The sequence below is a fragment of the Podarcis raffonei genome, chromosome 1 (genome assembly GCF_027172205.1).
Source record: "Podarcis raffonei isolate rPodRaf1 chromosome 1, rPodRaf1.pri, whole genome shotgun sequence".
Lineage (NCBI taxonomy): Eukaryota > Metazoa > Chordata > Lepidosauria > Squamata > Lacertidae > Podarcis > Podarcis raffonei.
In genome coordinates, this window is record NC_070602.1 from 93,046,674 (window position 1) to 93,063,617 (window position 16,944).

General features: G+C 40.4%; 2 protein-coding genes across 2 annotated transcripts in view; one reads left to right on the forward strand and one right to left on the reverse strand.

The window, feature by feature from the left end:
• SNX4 (sorting nexin 4) overlaps positions 1–14,456 on the reverse strand; it is a 30,282-nt gene extending 15,826 nt beyond the window's left edge. Inside the window, exons 1-6 of the mRNA XM_053404504.1 lie at positions 14,280–14,456; positions 11,148–11,266; positions 6,343–6,481; positions 4,823–4,972; positions 2,158–2,205; positions 1,621–1,676 (exon numbers count right to left, since the gene is read on the reverse strand). Of these exons, the coding sequence (XP_053260479.1) occupies positions 1,621–1,676; positions 2,158–2,205; positions 4,823–4,972; positions 6,343–6,481; positions 11,148–11,266; positions 14,280–14,456 (689 nt within the window). The remainder of the gene's footprint in view (positions 1–1,620; positions 1,677–2,157; positions 2,206–4,822; positions 4,973–6,342; positions 6,482–11,147; positions 11,267–14,279) is intronic.
• The window catches only part of LOC128421534 (TGF-beta receptor type-2-like), a 41,068-nt gene continuing 38,559 nt past the window's right edge, over positions 14,436–16,944 (forward strand). The window contains exon 1 of the mRNA XM_053404495.1: positions 14,436–14,524. The gene's annotated coding sequence lies outside the window, so the exon portion shown is untranslated. The remainder of the gene's footprint in view (positions 14,525–16,944) is intronic.

A 16,944-nucleotide genomic window follows, 5' to 3' on the forward strand; every position in this document is an offset into this window, starting at 1 on the left:
AGAGTTTAATTAATGCATCACTGAGATATTCTTTACTTTCCATCAGCAGGCCACAACATTTTCATCATCCCTCTTAGTCGTTGCTTAGGACAGAAAGAGCTCTGTGCTTAGTTCAAGAACAACTGCAACAGCTAATATTTTGAAATGCTCATTAGAAATCAGTTTCAAATTATTAAATCAAAAAGACTCTAGCTGAAAATATTTTAGTTACGACAACATTTCATCTTTTTACCAGTCAAAATTGCCAAGCCCTTCTCAAAGTCTACTCCCTCTGCAAAAGACATGGAAAGAAACAGAGCCATAGCCAGTCACCAAACCTTAAAGCAGAAGGAAAAGTTATGTTTTGTATTTGTTGGTTGTATTTGTGAAAGATCATTTTAACTAGTCATGAAGTCATTTGAATACTGAGTTGCAGCATAAATGAGGGCTTCCAAAATCAGCCATGAAAAAATATCAAATTTGTAAGAGCTTTACAGCACCATCCTATACATGTATACTCAGAAGTCCAATGGAGTTGAATTGTGCTTACTCTCAGTGGGGATAGGACAAGGGTGGGGAACCTGTGGCTCTCCAAATGCTGCTGTGACTCTAGCTCTCCATCAGCCCCAAACAGTATGGCCAATGATCAGCACGCCTCTTGCACTTACATATTTTTGCATGCTCTATACTCTATTCACAATAAAGCAAAAGTTGGGCTTCCAGCTGCATCATTACCACATTATTCCTTTCACCCCTGGGTTTTCCCCTTTACTTTGGGAAAGCATAAGGATTTATTAGTAGATATACCGTGGTCATCTCAATGACATACTATGACATTTAGAAAGCCTATCTGCTTACAGTTATCATTGGGTGGACATATGTCAAGGAAGAAAAGGGAGAGATGCATGTGGGATGCAGGAGCATTTTCTGTATGTAAACAAAAAGAACAACAACACTCTTTTAAAGAGTTGGGAGAGGGCAGAGAAGCCGCCCATGGGATTTGGGAAAGGGAATGAGGATCACCTTTCAAATTTACATTGGGTGCTCTTTGGAGATAGGCTCAATAAACCAAGAGTGAAGGGAGAGACACACCTCCAACCCAAGGAAGAGCTGTGCGTGGTGAGAGACTCTGCATTGGCCAGCTGGTAATGCCTTTTTCCACCTGCCTTGCCCTACCCTCCAGTCATGGGGGTAGGGAGTGTGTGTGTGTATGAACTTAACAGTGCTTAGTTCATCTTTTGCTTGCTAATTTGTTAATGTTGTTAATATTTTTTATAGATTATAAATGCCATATTGATTTGTTGATCATATGACTTTTGCTTTACTTGTGATGTTTAGCTTGTTTTAGTTGTTGCTTTGTTATAGACTACTATACTATTGCTATTTTTAATTATTCTGTATGATTTATCCTGTACTTATGATGTTCTATTATGTTCTATCATATTATTGTTATTTATTGTTTGTAAGCCACTTTGGGATTCATCTGAATGAAAAGTGGCATAGAAATGTAATAAACCAAACCAAACCAAATCAGAGTGAATATCAACAAGGAGGCGGCCTTGTAAGCAAATAAAAAATATTTACACATTAACTGTAACTCCCAGTTGCAACACAAACTAAAAGCACACACAACACACTTACCTATCTGGGTTTTTCACTCTGAATGTTGCATTAAGGGCTTTTAACCTAGAATCTGCCTAATGAAGAACACACAAGACACTAATTTTATTCACTTAAATAAATTTAAAACACACATTTCAGAAGATTATCACCAGAATAAAATATGGTATCACTTGTGATTAAAAATGTACTAGAAGCAGTTATTGCAACAATATTTCAAGTTACATTTGAGTATAGAGGCCTAGCTATTACATCACAAAACTTCTATGAACAGAAATGGGAAAGCTCAGTTGAGACTATTAATCTCAGGGTCGTGGCCTTGAGCCCCACGTTAGGCGAAAAATTCCTGCATTGCAGGTGGCTGGACTAAATGACCCTCGTGGTCCCTTCCAACTGTACAATTCTATTCTTCAAATCTCTTTACAATATTATGCCATAACGTTCAGTTACCAAAAATTAATTTTGAATATTGCTCCCCTCACATTAAATTATGAAGCTGCAAATTAGGCTTACCCTTTGACAGAATGTCACACATTATAATAAAAAGGAGATAATTACCTTTAGCTGAAATCCTGTTTCATTCACCGTTTCCTTCCATCCACCTTCCTAGAAAAGGAAATTTCATTTCAACTTTAATTTCAATTTAATTTTTCAATGCATTATAAATGTGTGAGTGCTGCCTCTGTAACACCCCTGGTCCAACACAAAAAAGTACTAGCATTTTACTGTATTGTGTTTTTAAGCTACAGTAAGTTGCCCTGAGTGGGCACTAGGACGACGGGATAGAAATGTTTATATAAATAAATTGGCATCTGCATATATAAGACAGGCTTGCAAATAAATCCACAAGAGCTACCAGCCCACAGAACTTTTCATTATCCCATCTGCTCATGCTTACCAATTGTTTAAAAAACCCACCTCTGCTCCAATTTACAAGGATTTCCTATCTGTCACCTGGAATCAATTTCTACCCACTTCATATGAGTAGGCAAATGGGTATTTACCAGTCTGGTATAAGAGCCCAGGATATGCATTACTTCCTTCATTATTCTCATAAAACACATTCCAGCAATGCCTGTTCAGAAATCTGAAGGCTCTCTGGTGGCTCCATGCAAAAAACGAGTCATACTCAGGAAGAGTTGAGTTAATGGCCAGTTCTGATATTTTTATTTTAAAAGATTTATCAACTGCTCACATTCTAAAATATCACAGTAGCGTACAGAAAACTATTGTTCTATCCAGTTACTTCTGTGGCCATTAATCTTTCCCACTTCACCCTTTTCCCAACAGCTAGAAAAGACCAATCACCAGAAAAATAACAGAGCAGGCTAGCAGCCCTCCTTTTTCAGTTATGACATCGAGACACTTCAGCTTTGCCTACAGGGCAAATGCAATAAACAATCCTGAAAATCTTTCAACAGGCAGGACTGGACGGCTATTTATATGGATTTGATATACTACAGAACAAGATGAAAATGGGGCGCTTCCATTACTCAAATTAAACTATCAAAAGCCTACAGTAGATTTTTCTTGTTACAGTATCCTGCCCAATGCACTGCTGGCCATCAGGCAATGGCTTTTCCCACCTGCCTTGTCCCACCCTCCAACCCTAGGAGATGTTTTCAGACTATGACTTTAAGAACAGGAGAAGTGGCTGGGAAGGGAAACGAAGACTTAAGGTATTTTTTAAAAAAAAACAAAAAACCCAACAATTTTATAAGTTATGTGTCTTTGTTTTTCAATTTGATCCTTTTTACATGGTTTTGTATGTACTGTGGCATTTTATGCAGCGTGACTTGCTGTTTTTAAATTGACTATAGTTTAGTAATTATTTATTGTTATTGTTAGTGAATTTCTGTTTATTATTTGCTGATATTTAATTTTACTGTTTTCTATTACATTCTAATGGATTACTGAATATTACTTTATTTGATATACGTTGTTTATTTTAAATTTATGTTTTCATTATGACTTTTTTGTTATAAGATGTGTGATCTTTGTTGCATATTTTCTTCAGCTTGTGTATAGCAGTATAGAAAGATGGTATACAAATTAAAGGTGAAATGAAACAAGTCCAGGAAAGTCCAAAAAGTCCAGGAAACTTTCAGAAGCAGCACTCCAGTATGTCCATTTACGTACTGTTGCTAAAGGAGATATCTGCTTGATGGTCAGAAGAAGCCATTTCCAGCACAACAGAAGAGAGGCAACAGAGGCCAACAGCAGGTGAACAAGGCCTGACAGATTTCATTAACCATATTCGGTAATCAGTTTATGAGTTGAAGTGCATTACACTAATGTTTATTTTTCAATTAAACTGAAGGATCAAATCCAAGCAACTAGGGGAATAAAACATCTATCCCTTAAAAGTGGACTGGAAAATAAACCAGTAAACAACATGAACATGAGTAGAAGTAATATTACATGCTTTAAACAAAAAACAGGCTTCTATTCAATGTCTATAGTTCCTGGGTCTCAGACAGAGCAATGCAGACATTTGCCTTGTACTGTATCAGACCACTGGTCCACTTAACTCAGTATTGCCAACAGTGCAGGGCTGAGAAAGAGTCCTGCATGAAGTCCCAAATATCTGTTCTAGTCAGTGTAGACTCGACACTAACTGGCAACTGTCAGGACTGGTCGTTGTCCTCTTCCGATCACCACACAAACGCTTCTTGTTCTTTTATAACTTTTTATTGCATATTAACAAAACAATCTTATAAACGGTTCTTAACTATTATTCCTCAGAGTCACTTATTTCAGATACCTTCTGAGCTCTGCTTCTCCGTGACCAGCCACTCTCAAAATGGCGAAGGCGCCCTTCCCTTGCTTTCCCGCTCTTTTTTCTAACCTTCTGGCTAGAGCTGGCTTGTATCTCCCCTGCTCCCAATCTGAGCTAGAACTTAACCCTTGCCTTTCCTGTGAACAGCCGGTCCCTCCCTGTTGTTCCTGTTGCTCTCTTCTATTAGATTCACTGCTCTCCTTCCCCCCTTGGGGAATGCTTTCTCCTTCTGAGAAACTGGAAACCTCTAACTCTTCCCTGACAGCAACAGATTTCCTACTCAAAGAGAAGCCACCAATTGAATCTAGAACCTTTTGCAAGCAAAACATGCACTCTGTCATTGAGTTACAGCCCCACAATTCTTACATAATCTGATGCATTTATCATGAATTAGAATTAAGGTGGAAAAGTTTTTTTTTAATCCTGCAGACAGAATTAAGGTACCTTGGTTAAAAATGCATTAAAAATCTTCTCCTGACAAAGAATGGGATGTGAAGCCACCCGCAAAAGGAAGTTTTCCAAGCCAATTCTTCTTCTTTCCACAAAATCTGGATCCATGTTATCTGCTGCTAGCTTATGCCAAACAAACTCTGCCTGTGAAACAAGGGGATGTGTTAAGAGCATGATTGTGTATACTTCACACTAAGATAATGTTTTCCATTTGTACAAATTATGTGAATTAAGTATATAAGCAGCTATGTTTGCTTTACATAATTTATTCTGGGGCAAAGGCACAGAAACCTTATGCTCTGGTGACTGAAAATGCTGCTACAGTTCAGTTCCTCCGTCTTGAAATTTCACTAGGCACTGCCCATACTAGTGTAAACATAACCTCACAACCTTCTGAGGTCACCAGCTTTTTGGGGATCCTGGGTATATTTGGAATGTTGAGTGTGTGCTTTGAGAACCACATCTTCTGGCTGCTTCTCCCCCTACTAACCCAGGTCTCTCTTACATTCATATATATGCCCCAGAAAGAGAGAAAGCACACATACAACACTTGTTTTTCCCCCGTGTTGGTTGGGTAAAAGCTGGATCTAGTAGTACTGCGTGATCTTACATGGAGTCCACCCAAAAACCACCAAATTAAGGTTTATGTTGGTAGACAGCAAAATAAAAATAGGTGTCAGTAATAAAACAATAATGATGCAATGCATGAGTGATCATTATTATCATTATTTTACACTGGATGACAACAAAACCACCATCAAATCACAGAATACATCTACAGCCATATATCTGACCTATGACTTGATGGTGATTTTGAGAGAATTCCTAGTAAAACGGAGGATCTGTGCTGTGGATCTGCATTTTTGCACCACAACAGCACTGAAAAGCACTGGATCCATGATTTTCTTACAGCTTGGTCAATGAAAACAGAAATCATGTGTGATATAATGGTGGTCTGATGAGAAACTTGTAAAAAATAATAATACAAGAGGATCAGTTTTACTAGATCCAATGTATGTACATGTGCCGCCCCCCTATTCCTGATTCCTGTGGCACCCCTGGTTGCTACTCCTGGTTTCTCCATTTTTCTCACCTGTTTCCCATACTGCTCCCCTTTCCCTCCTAACTCCCACAGAATACCAAACTTTGTGTTCAATTCCTGATCTAAGCATTAAAAAGCACATAAAGCTGAAAAAGGAAGTGGGAAATAGTGTTGCTCTTCCAACTTCTTCATTTAGTCACATGTACTTTTAGAATAAAACACAGTACCCATCCACACCACATGACAAAAGGGGGCAGTAAGCATGTCTATATATGGTGTTGGGGAGGCACAGAGGCTTTACCAAGGAAAATCTACAAGGGTATCATTGTTCCCATGGACTCCACACTGGCAACCCCAAAAGGCTGCTTTTTTAAAAACCCAGCATAGTACAATACTGGATGAATGCTAGTGTGGATATTGCGTCAAGAAAGATGGGAAAACAGAGTGAGATGAAGTTGCAACATTTTCTTACCCTTTTTTCTGGCAAAGGTGGTACAATAACATGTGGGTAGTTAACTAGCAAATAATTCCTCAACAATTCAAATTCACTGTATCGCCTCCAAAGAGAATCTGGGGGAGAACATTGCCCTTCAGCCTGCGACTCCACAGCCCTGAAAGACATCAGATCATAATTTTGAAGAGAGAATGCTAAAGATCAGTACAAGATCTTAGTCTTCAAGCTATACACAATTTGCTAAGAAATGTTATTTTGTGGGTTTTGCAATGGCCTTTATAGAGATACTATATGGGGTTCTGAACTGTGAGAAAACAAATAATGCCAAAGATTCCAACTGTGACGTTTCACTGGTATTGCTATATGAACCTTTTAAAAATGCAGTGGTCATTCTCACCTTACTAAGTGCTTCTGGCCATTTTTGTATATCCGGTGTATTTACTTCATTTAAAATGTTTCTATATTTTAGTGCTAGATTGAGTTGTGAAACAGTGTACGTATACATAAAGCAACAAGTACCATAAGCTGGAACAGAAACAACTATAATGATATGCACCATGTTAAATATTCACCTAAAATGTTACTGAGGTTCCATGCCTATGAGATAACATACAAATATCAGGATATGTACACCCTTGGCTACTATTGGGAAGCTGACATCAAGCCAGCAGGGAAAGCAAAGGAATATGGAAAATGCAAATTTTGGCTTTGCTAGCATGACCAGCCAAAAATGGTAAGCACTTGAGTTAAATATATAAAATGGATGGCATCCAATGCAGTGAAAGTATGCTCAGACACAATGGGAATTCTGCCTCCCTTTCCTCCCTACTGCTGTCCTGTAACAGACTCTCCTGTCATTGCAGTAAATACAATGAAGAGACAATGGGAACCTATATCTGTGGTCTTGCTTGGTACTTTTATTTATTTTTTAACAAAAGCATAGGTTCAGAAAGAGAAATTATAATGGAAGGCTGAGATTCTGCACTACAATGGAGACAAGGTAGGGAAAATTGCAGGTATTTTTATTCTTGAAGAATATTTTTCCATCTGGCTGCATTAAGTGGCCATAAAATATCACTAATGTGAGAATACTTCACAGGAGGTTTACTCCACAAAAGGAAGTTAAACCCACAAAAGGTACTCATTATGCTGAATGCCTTCATCATCATTTGATTCTTGCAGCCACATTATAAACTTCATCTCTAAACACAAGTTCTGCAATCCCTGCTTCAATTAAGATGATAATCACTTGCTGACATTTGGTCTAACTTTTCAATTTATTATTGGTTTTGAAACATTACGATGCTTGTCAAGTGTTATGACAAGAAAACCATATGCTTTCCCACTTAATAAAGCAGTAACAATGGTCCTTGCCATGAGCTGAAGCAAGATGCCTGGGGGGAAAGTTAAGGAAAAAGTTATACCTCTGAATTTCCACCATTTAATGGTGTAAGTGATTAAGATACTCTAAACCCACATTTAGTTACCTTAGTGAGAAATGCCAAACTGAACCAATTGGTGGAGAAGATCCGTCAATTCTCATTGCTATATAAAACTAACTATCTGAAAATGGGCCGTTAAACAGAAAGAACCTATAAATCAGTAAAACACAAGAAGGACATTGTTTATTTCCCAGTTAAAAAAAAAACCTTTTGACTGGATGACTTACATGGTTAAGCCTCGTTCACACACAAGTTTACAAATGAATTATTCGATGTTTATAAGGGGACATAGGCATATTACCATTATTCCATGAGAATAAAAGTTACGTTTTGCTGAATACTTAGGCAAATGATTGTATGTGTGCTTTTCTCCAAATAAGAATATATTTAAGGGATCCAGTAGTCCTACAGCTATTTAAAATCCTTCTAGACCAGCATCCTGGTAAATATTATAGGTGCCCAAAATTATTTGAATATGAAATACAGAAAAGGGTATTTGACTGCTAAAGCTGACAGATAAACAATGAATAAAGGACAATGCAGCAGGTCCTTCCCACCTTAGGATCAGTGTTTTTTACCTACTCATAAATCTCTTTTCTCTTCCTTGCTCCACTGAAGTTGTGAAAAGGCTGGCATATCAAAGGAAATGATAAGAGCTGTCCAATTCTCTACTTGTTGTTTTTTTTTATTGATTTTAATTCGTTTTGCTACATCAAACATTAAAACAAACGAAAAAAACATACATAACACATACACACAAAAAAGAATTACATAAAAAAAGAGAAATAATAATAAAGAAAACAAAAGAAAAAACATCTCCTAACATAAAATACCAACAAATTAGGTTACATTTACTAAATAACACACAACACTAATTGACTTCCCTTCCCAATTCTCTACTTGAATTAGGAAGAACTTAAGTACTTAGTAAGATATTTGAAAGGAAGTCCAATATAATAAACTCCATACTTTAACATAAGAAGAGGAATTTTACGTTGACAAATAGGTTGCACACAATTATAATCTAGAGGTGTCAAGCAAAAGGGAAAAAGAGTGGAGTCTCTTATTAGTTACTCTCAACATGCTTTTGTAAACTTTGTTTTTTTAAAAAAGCCAAACCCAATACTCCTCATTTCTAACACACAAACAATTCAATACACTATAACCATTTCTGCCACACTGTTTATGCTTGCCCCATTGCTCTATATACAAAGCCAAGCACACACCAAAAGTGATGTATAAATAACGAACAGCAGCAATATGGGAAAACAAGATGTATATTATACCCTGTAGAACAATTACAACTTGTTTCATTTCCTTAATGTTCAACAGTCAAGAAACTATCCTAGTACCCTTTGGCATGGGGAGGGTCTACTGGGAAGCCCATTTGAGACCACTGGATGTAAGTTCTCAATTTTTACTGCCAACCATGACTCTTTCAGTCCTTATTACTATTAAGCAAGTCTTCAAACCTCCTCTTCTCCTAGGATAGTTTTTATTTCACAGATTTATCTGAAAATGATTTAATAAAGTTACCAGCAAGACCAGGGAATCAGCGAAACAGCTACAATTCTGCCTCTGGGAACTGCACATCTGTACTAAGCAATGACTTAGATTAGCATTATGTGTGAACTGCATCATTGTCAGTGTTCAAGTTAGCAATTCTCTTATACAGACAGATCCTTTTAACTAGTCCTGTTCTGACCCAATGTGCAGATCACTTGTAATAAAAACAGCTTGTTAATATTTTTTGGTTTGTTAAAAAACAAGTCCACAGAACTTGAATTCTCATTTAGATTTTGTTATTTTAATTGATTTTTATTTTTATTTTGGTGTTTTAAATCACAGCAAATCTAGCCTCTCTAACTGCACAGAGCTAGCAAAGGACACGTTACTTAAGAAATTCTTAATATGTTTAAATTCAAATAACTTCGAGCCTTAACGGATCAATCCTGTCTACTCAGCAGCAAGTCCTGCTGAGTTCAATAAAGCCTACTTCCAGGTAAGTGGATATAGGATAGCAGTCTAAGTGATTACTCATGAAACACTGGGAACTCAGCGACTGCAGATTGGAAGCATCATGACCACATTTACTATTAGGGGCAGGCTGGAGAATCTTTTTCCTGCTGCGGCTACATTCCCTCAGTGATTATGGGCCAGGAGTCTTACACTAGCAGTGGGCAGGGCAGAAGCCAGTGACAACTGGTACTAGAGCAAAAGTAGCCATGGCTGCTCCTTTTCTCTCTCTTTGTGCCCACCTCTTCCCCTCCTCCCTCTCCCCTGTCACCCTCCAGCCTGCCCCCAGTCACCCTCCTTGCAACACATAAGAAATTAGTGCAAGGGATACATGAAATTAAACTGAGGGTCAAAAATTGCCTGTCCCTGAATTAGACAAATAAGGGATCTTATTTTAAAACTGAAATATCCACAAGTTACTGATTTAACCCATTCTCATTCAAAGCAGAACTTATCCACGCTACATTTTTCTGAGTATATCAACTTTAGTAAATTTAACCTAGCTTTGGAGGTTTAATCTTTAGTGATGGGGATACAATGGGCTGATCACCATATATTGATTTTATACTATCATCCAGCACTGAACTTCAAGAAACAAACAAACAAGAAAGGATTCTCTTGTTTCCAGCAGTCAGAATTAGCCACTGCTCTCGATCTCCAGTTCAAAATAATCTTAAAATAAGCAAAGCTGATACAAAATTCTTTATAATAAGGGCTTAAGCAATTCACCAATATTGCTAATTCATAAGACACGAAAAAATAATGTTTGAGATGCTGTAGAATGGGGGAAACCCTACCATCTGCGCCACAGTGTAGCTAAAAGGTCAACAGAGTAGCAAGGCAGTTTTTTCAGTAGATGAACAGGACTATTTTGCAGTTAGGATTGAAAACAGTAATCTAGAACACTCATTTTATTGAATAGAGAAAAATAGTAACTGTGTATTATTTGCAAAAAAAATAAAGCTGTGTTAGAGAGGGTGCTACAGTAAGCTTGAACAGCTTGGTTAATAATGTACAAAGGGCCACAACAGTCAACCAACATTTATATGCAAATGCTTCTAGAATGAGTGGTCAGCTAGCTATGTTGAGCTTATATATGGCTACTGTTACTAGCATTTTGAATTCTTGCCAGTAGAGTAACTAAACAAGAAAAGACACAAAGATTAAATCTATACAATCTATTTAAGAATACTAAAGAATTCTGTGGAATACATACAACCCTCAGCTCACAGATTCATCTACAAGTAGGCTAATATGAATTGTCCTTCAAAGGCAGCCATAGAATACTGCAATGTAACTGGCCCTTAAACTACTGGAGAAGAGCCAATCAGATAACTAAACTTGGTTGAATGCTCTTTTACCCACCTTGTTTCCACGAGGTAAGCAGTGTAAGTTTCCTGCATGTTCATGGCATTCCGTCCAGTCCGTTTCTCTGCTTCTGCAACACTAATTTCTATTTTCTTCAATAAGCAATCTTCCATCATCTTTTTACGGGGAGAGAGAGAGAGAGAGAGAGAGAGAGGATATTAGTAAGCATTGCACAAGACAAAAACAACTATCAACTCCTTTTGAATTCTGATTCTTCAAAAGGGCACAGCACAGTTTAGTTTCATACTATTCATTGGTGCCAACAATACAAGTAAGCTCACCCCACAGTACCTATTGTTATGAATTTGTGGTAATCAGAGAAGCAAGACTCTCTTGGGGTGTTAATGCTGTGAGCCCCTCCATAGTAGGCCCAGGTTACATATATGTGTAAATAAACCATATATCATAAAGACACTAGTCTCTCCACTGTACCTCATTCTGAAGGAATCAAGAACCCTGGGTAAGTGTGTAGAACCTGTGGAATATCATACCATTCAAGAGATTGGGGTAGTGTGCAACAGAATGTTAGACTCTAACCCTAACATTATAGTCTTATTCTTCTGCTTTAACTATATCAGAAAAACTGCCATAGTACCCTATTTGTCTTTTAACTACACCAACAATGAGCAATGGTAGGTAGGTGCATACTGTACACTGAAGCTTATGGCACAGCAGAAGCTATCTCATATTGTACCACATGCTATTCTTATGTGAAAGAAAATAAAGAATTAAAAACGGGGGACTTTCCAGCATTCTCTTTGTGTTTCTGTTGCTTGGACCATCATACTGTTAATACACTTCTTACATACAATCTTGCCAGTGAAGAGCTGCATCAGTTATTAAGTATTAAAAAGGAAAGCTCCCCATGTACATGTGGAGAGGAGTCATGATTGGCCATGCCTCCTCACCATATATGCACCATTTATGTGCAGTAATACATATGTATGTATTCAAACATGACAGCAAGTACACATACTGTATGCTCAGTGATAGGTGAAGTAGCCATAATCCTACTTTTTCACCTTAGTCTGTTAGCTTCCCAATCTTTACCCCCTCCTCAAATGCTGGTGCTCATGTGCATGTTCACAATCACTTAGTTCAAATGTTGCTACCATTTCATCCACAAGCTAGCTGGTATAAGATGTCCCTCTCTTTCATACAGTATATTTCAGTCCCAATTTTTGTCACCAAATAGCCAAGCCAGATAGCAAAATAAGTTAAACTAGACAGAACTAGATCGAATGGACCAAAAATACAGAAGAGCAGCCCTGTAGAGGGACGTTTTTAATGTTTGATGTTATGCTTTTATACTTGTTGGAAGCAACAAAACCGATGGGCAGGGTACTACTACTACTACTACTACTACTACTATTATATTTCAGTTGATCATTAGAATGGGTTATGGGGTGTTAGCAGAATGATAGTACCTATGGAGGGGGACACATTGTGTTCCTTCTTGGGTAGTTAATCCCCACCCTACACTCAGTTCTCATCTGTGGCTCTGGGTCAGCATGCGATAAGCACCAAACACAGGGGAAAAGCTTCAAGTGGCTGGTTAAACTAGGTAAAGATAGCTGAGGGGTCTCAACCCCTCAGTGAGTTAGGGACTTCCTTGCATGTGTAGACAGGGTCTGGCAGATTGAGTGGATGGGACAAATAGTGGGTCCAAAGGTCAATAAGGTAGTTTCTGCACAAGTGAGGGTCAAATGGGGCTCGACACCCTGGGAAGGTTGAAACCAATGAAGCTTACTTTAGAGTACACATGCCATAAGTGGTGCTGTACATTACCACAAGTAATACAGCACCACAAGTGGTGCTTTAAATTAAGCCTCTGCTTGAATACACACACTAGAGTAACAAGTTTCAACCTATTTTGATCCAGGGTCTACCTTTAACCAAGGCATGAATCTGGGAACCCATTTACATTTTTAAAGCATGTATTTGTACGGCAGTAGTGCAGCTCTTGCAACCCACCTCAGAACATGTCATGACCCTGAAGTGGGTCCTAGCTCACCAGCTAAAGACCAATGCAACACTGCGCCTTAGGCAGACCACCTGCTTCAGTTAGTATTATTTATTCAATCCGCATTATCGTCCTTCATCCAAATATCACAACACAAAGACACAAAAGGAGGCACAAAATACATAACAAAGCAGAAATGAACCAGGAACATGGAGATGGTGGTGCCATGCAAAGCGCTCTGCACACTACAGTGGTACCTCTGGTTACGTACTTAATTCGTTCCGGAGGTCCGTTCTTAACCTGAAACTGTTCTTAACCTGAAGCACCACTTTAGCTAATGGGGCATCCTGCTGCCGCCGCACCGCCAGAGCACGATTTCTGTTCTCATCCTGAAACAAAGTTCTTAACCCGAGGTAATATTTCTGGGTTAGCGGAGTCTGTAACCTGAAGCGTATGTAACCTGAAGCGTATGTAACCCGAGGTACCACTGTACTGCCAAGTCTTTACCATCGCTATTGTCAACCCCTGAATTCCTAGGAGGGTTAAGAGGAGGACAGCAGTTCTGAGGGCGCTGAGGGAATTTCGTTAACAATGACGGATGCAGTAGAATCTTTATTTGCATCAGCCACTAGCCATAGCAATAAAATAAAATGTACTGAAGATAAGAGGTAAAAAACTTTGGGGGTTTACATTAACAATCAAATAATAGATCTTATTCTAATTGCCCCCGCAATTTGATTTCGTTAACCATGACAGAGGAGAGGGGTTTCAGCTGGGGAGGCTTTCCTCACCTGTGCACCTCAGCTGCACCTGCCAGAACTCCCAGCGGAGAGAAACTCTTTAGAGCCCAGAGGTTCCCCCTCCCCCTCCCTGCTTCTCAACGGAAAACGCCCGAGGGACCCTCTCCCTCCCTCCCACCCACCTCATGCAACTAACCCTCCCGAGCCCCCACCCCAGACCCTCAGCTCAAAGCCAGCCTCCCTCTGCCCCCCTACCCACCCCCTTTCCCGCCCTCTCAGGCCCTCCACCAACACCCCCGCCTCTTTCCCTGCCGCCCTTCCCCTTCTCAGCCGCCTCCGCCAGGAAAAGCCGGGGAAGCGGGACTAGGGCGAGGGCCGCGGCCTAACTGCCCTCCTGGTCCCCCGGAGCGGCGCAGCTCCTCTCACCGCGTAAGTGGCCGGGGAGGCGGCCGCCGCCGCCTCGTCGTCTTCCTCCTCCTCAGGCCCGCGGCCTCCAGGAGACTCGGGCTCCTCGCCTTCCTGGCTGCTGGTGCTGCTGGTGCTGCCGCCTCCGCCGCCGCTGCTGCTCCCGCCGCCAGGGCTCTGGGCACCGGGATGCTCCATGGAGGACACAAGGGGGGAAAGGGACGCGGAGACTCCACCGCGCAGGCGCGGAAGGCTCCCTGGCTGAGGTAACTACGCGGAAGGCGGAAGGAGGGAGTGGGCGGGGCGTGCGAGCGGAGAAGGGGGCGTGTCTTCCCCATAGGTGGTACAGTAGTGTCTCTCTCTCTCTCTCTCTCTCTCTCTCTCTCTCTCTCTCCCTCCTGAAAACGTGAAGTGGAATGCGCTCCTGCAGAGATCTGTTATGCTGAGATCCCTCGCACCGCAGGGGGTTGGGCTAGATGACTCGGGGGGTCCCTCCCGGCTATACTATTCTGTGATCGTATGATCCTGGGCACCACTAAGGCGAGATTTGCACCGCTTGATCACCCGGGTGCTGTGCATGTTTCGGTGGGACTTTGCTAGCATCAGTGGTCACTGACTTGAAGCCTGTATGTGTTGCTGCGTGCATGTTGTTGCTCAGAAGTTACGTCTTGGCAAATCCCAAAGGGGCTCGCAAGTAGCCCGACTCATTGGCTACAGCGAGAGATACTCTCCTTGGGTAACTTCCGCCCCGCCGACGCCTCCCGCGGTGCAGGTTTTTTTTTGCGTGTCCACCTTGCGTTTCCACCTTATTTGGTGGGGCTTACTATCTAGTAAACGTGTTTAGGCTTTATGTGTTTTCTCAGGCTGTAATACGATATACTGTACACTGGGATTAATGGGAGAATCAGTAAAGAAGAGAGGGTGTGTACCTTTGCATGTGCAATCTTAATTCTTGCAGCCCCCCATGGTCTGATTCCCCTTCCTCTCCAGTCCAGTTATTTCTCTTAATTAATCTTTATTGATGGTTGGATAGTGTTTTCGAGGTTACCAGCATGAGTTTGACCAAACTGCGGGAGGCAGTGGAGGACAGAGGTGCCTGGCGTTCTCTGGTCCATGGGGTCACGAAGAGTCAGACACGACTAAACGACTAAACAACAACAACAATCTTTATCAGCGGCAGATTTCTAAAGCTGTCGCAAAATATATATCTGGGGTATAGACAAGGCAGTGCTATGGGGGGGGGTATGTGTGTATGTGTGTATGCAAATACGTGGGAAGGGGAACGAAACTGGCTCTTTGACCCAGGTGAAATAAAACCTAGTTTTGCCCCTGGACAAAGCAACAGTTGTAAGCATCTACCAGTATTTCCATGCACGTGTGAGTTTTAATTAAACACAATACATTTAAAACACATGACTTCTGCCAAAGAATCCTGGGAACTGTACTTTGTTAAGGATGCTGGGAATTGTATCTAAGTGAAGATACAGTTCCCAAAGATTCTTTGGCAGAAGTCATATGCTTTAAAAACGCTTTGAAAACCAGCAGCACTTACAGACTGGCTGAACTCCACCACAATTGCTCCCTCCAAACCTCCTTGCCCAAACTCCAACTCTCCACAGGCCTCAAAGGCTGGTGCAAAGGCTTGTGGGATTGCTAGATGCCGTTCCTGCACTCTTTGGGAGGCCATTTTTGCCCCTTTCAGTGGCATTTCCGGGTTCTGGCAATGCATAGTCACACATGACTTGAATGTGCATAAATGGGGAGTTGCCGGTACACTGTTTAATGCAGACTACTTTTGAATCTTATTCAAAAGCCAAGCAATCAACACTTTAAGCCTCTCCCAGGCCATGTTAACAAGACAGGATGGAACTAGGCAATTTGCCTGGCTATGCTGAAAGTTATTCAGCTCAGAGATAACCCCATCAAAAGAGAAGAGAGCTAGCAAGACAGCACGGCCCTGTGTATGCTTTAATGTGGGTAAGGAAGTCAAAAGGTCTCTTTGAGACTCGTCCAGATTTGCTTTTGTTGTCATGAGAGAAGATACAATCCCAAGTTTCCCATTATCTTCATTTTTAGAACCCAGCCATAACAATAATGCTTGATGAGGCATATATGGGATTCGCACAAGTATTTCAGCATCACTGGGGTGGGTTCAGAAAATTCCAATATGCATATCCTTTAAAATGGAAGTGTAACTGATGCAAGAGACATATCTTACTGTATATCTAAAGTAAACACCCCAAAGACCACTTCATAACGGGAAACAGATTTTGGGCGACTGTGCAATCATGCATAAAATGGACTATTGGTTTATAAAACAAATCTTAAATCAGTCATACTCAAAGGGCACATCGGCAGTTCACATTCTTAAAAGGAGTGTTTGTTCCAATAAAATGTTCGTTGTAAAAACTTGGGAAATTCTATCTGACTAGGAATGAATGGACAAAGGTAACAATTAAAATAACCTTGGAAGAAATTTGTACAAACAATGGAGACAACAGAATAGAAACCAGATACACTGAAAGCACTCACAGGGTCTTTAAAATCATCTTTGAGTTTATTTTAACTGGAGTTGTGAAGGGAGGATAGGTTAGAGAGGTCAAATGCATGCAAGTTTAGTACAGTATGAATGTTTTGCTTGCAATAGCTAAAAGCTAATTTTACAGATGGAGAAATGCATTCAGAG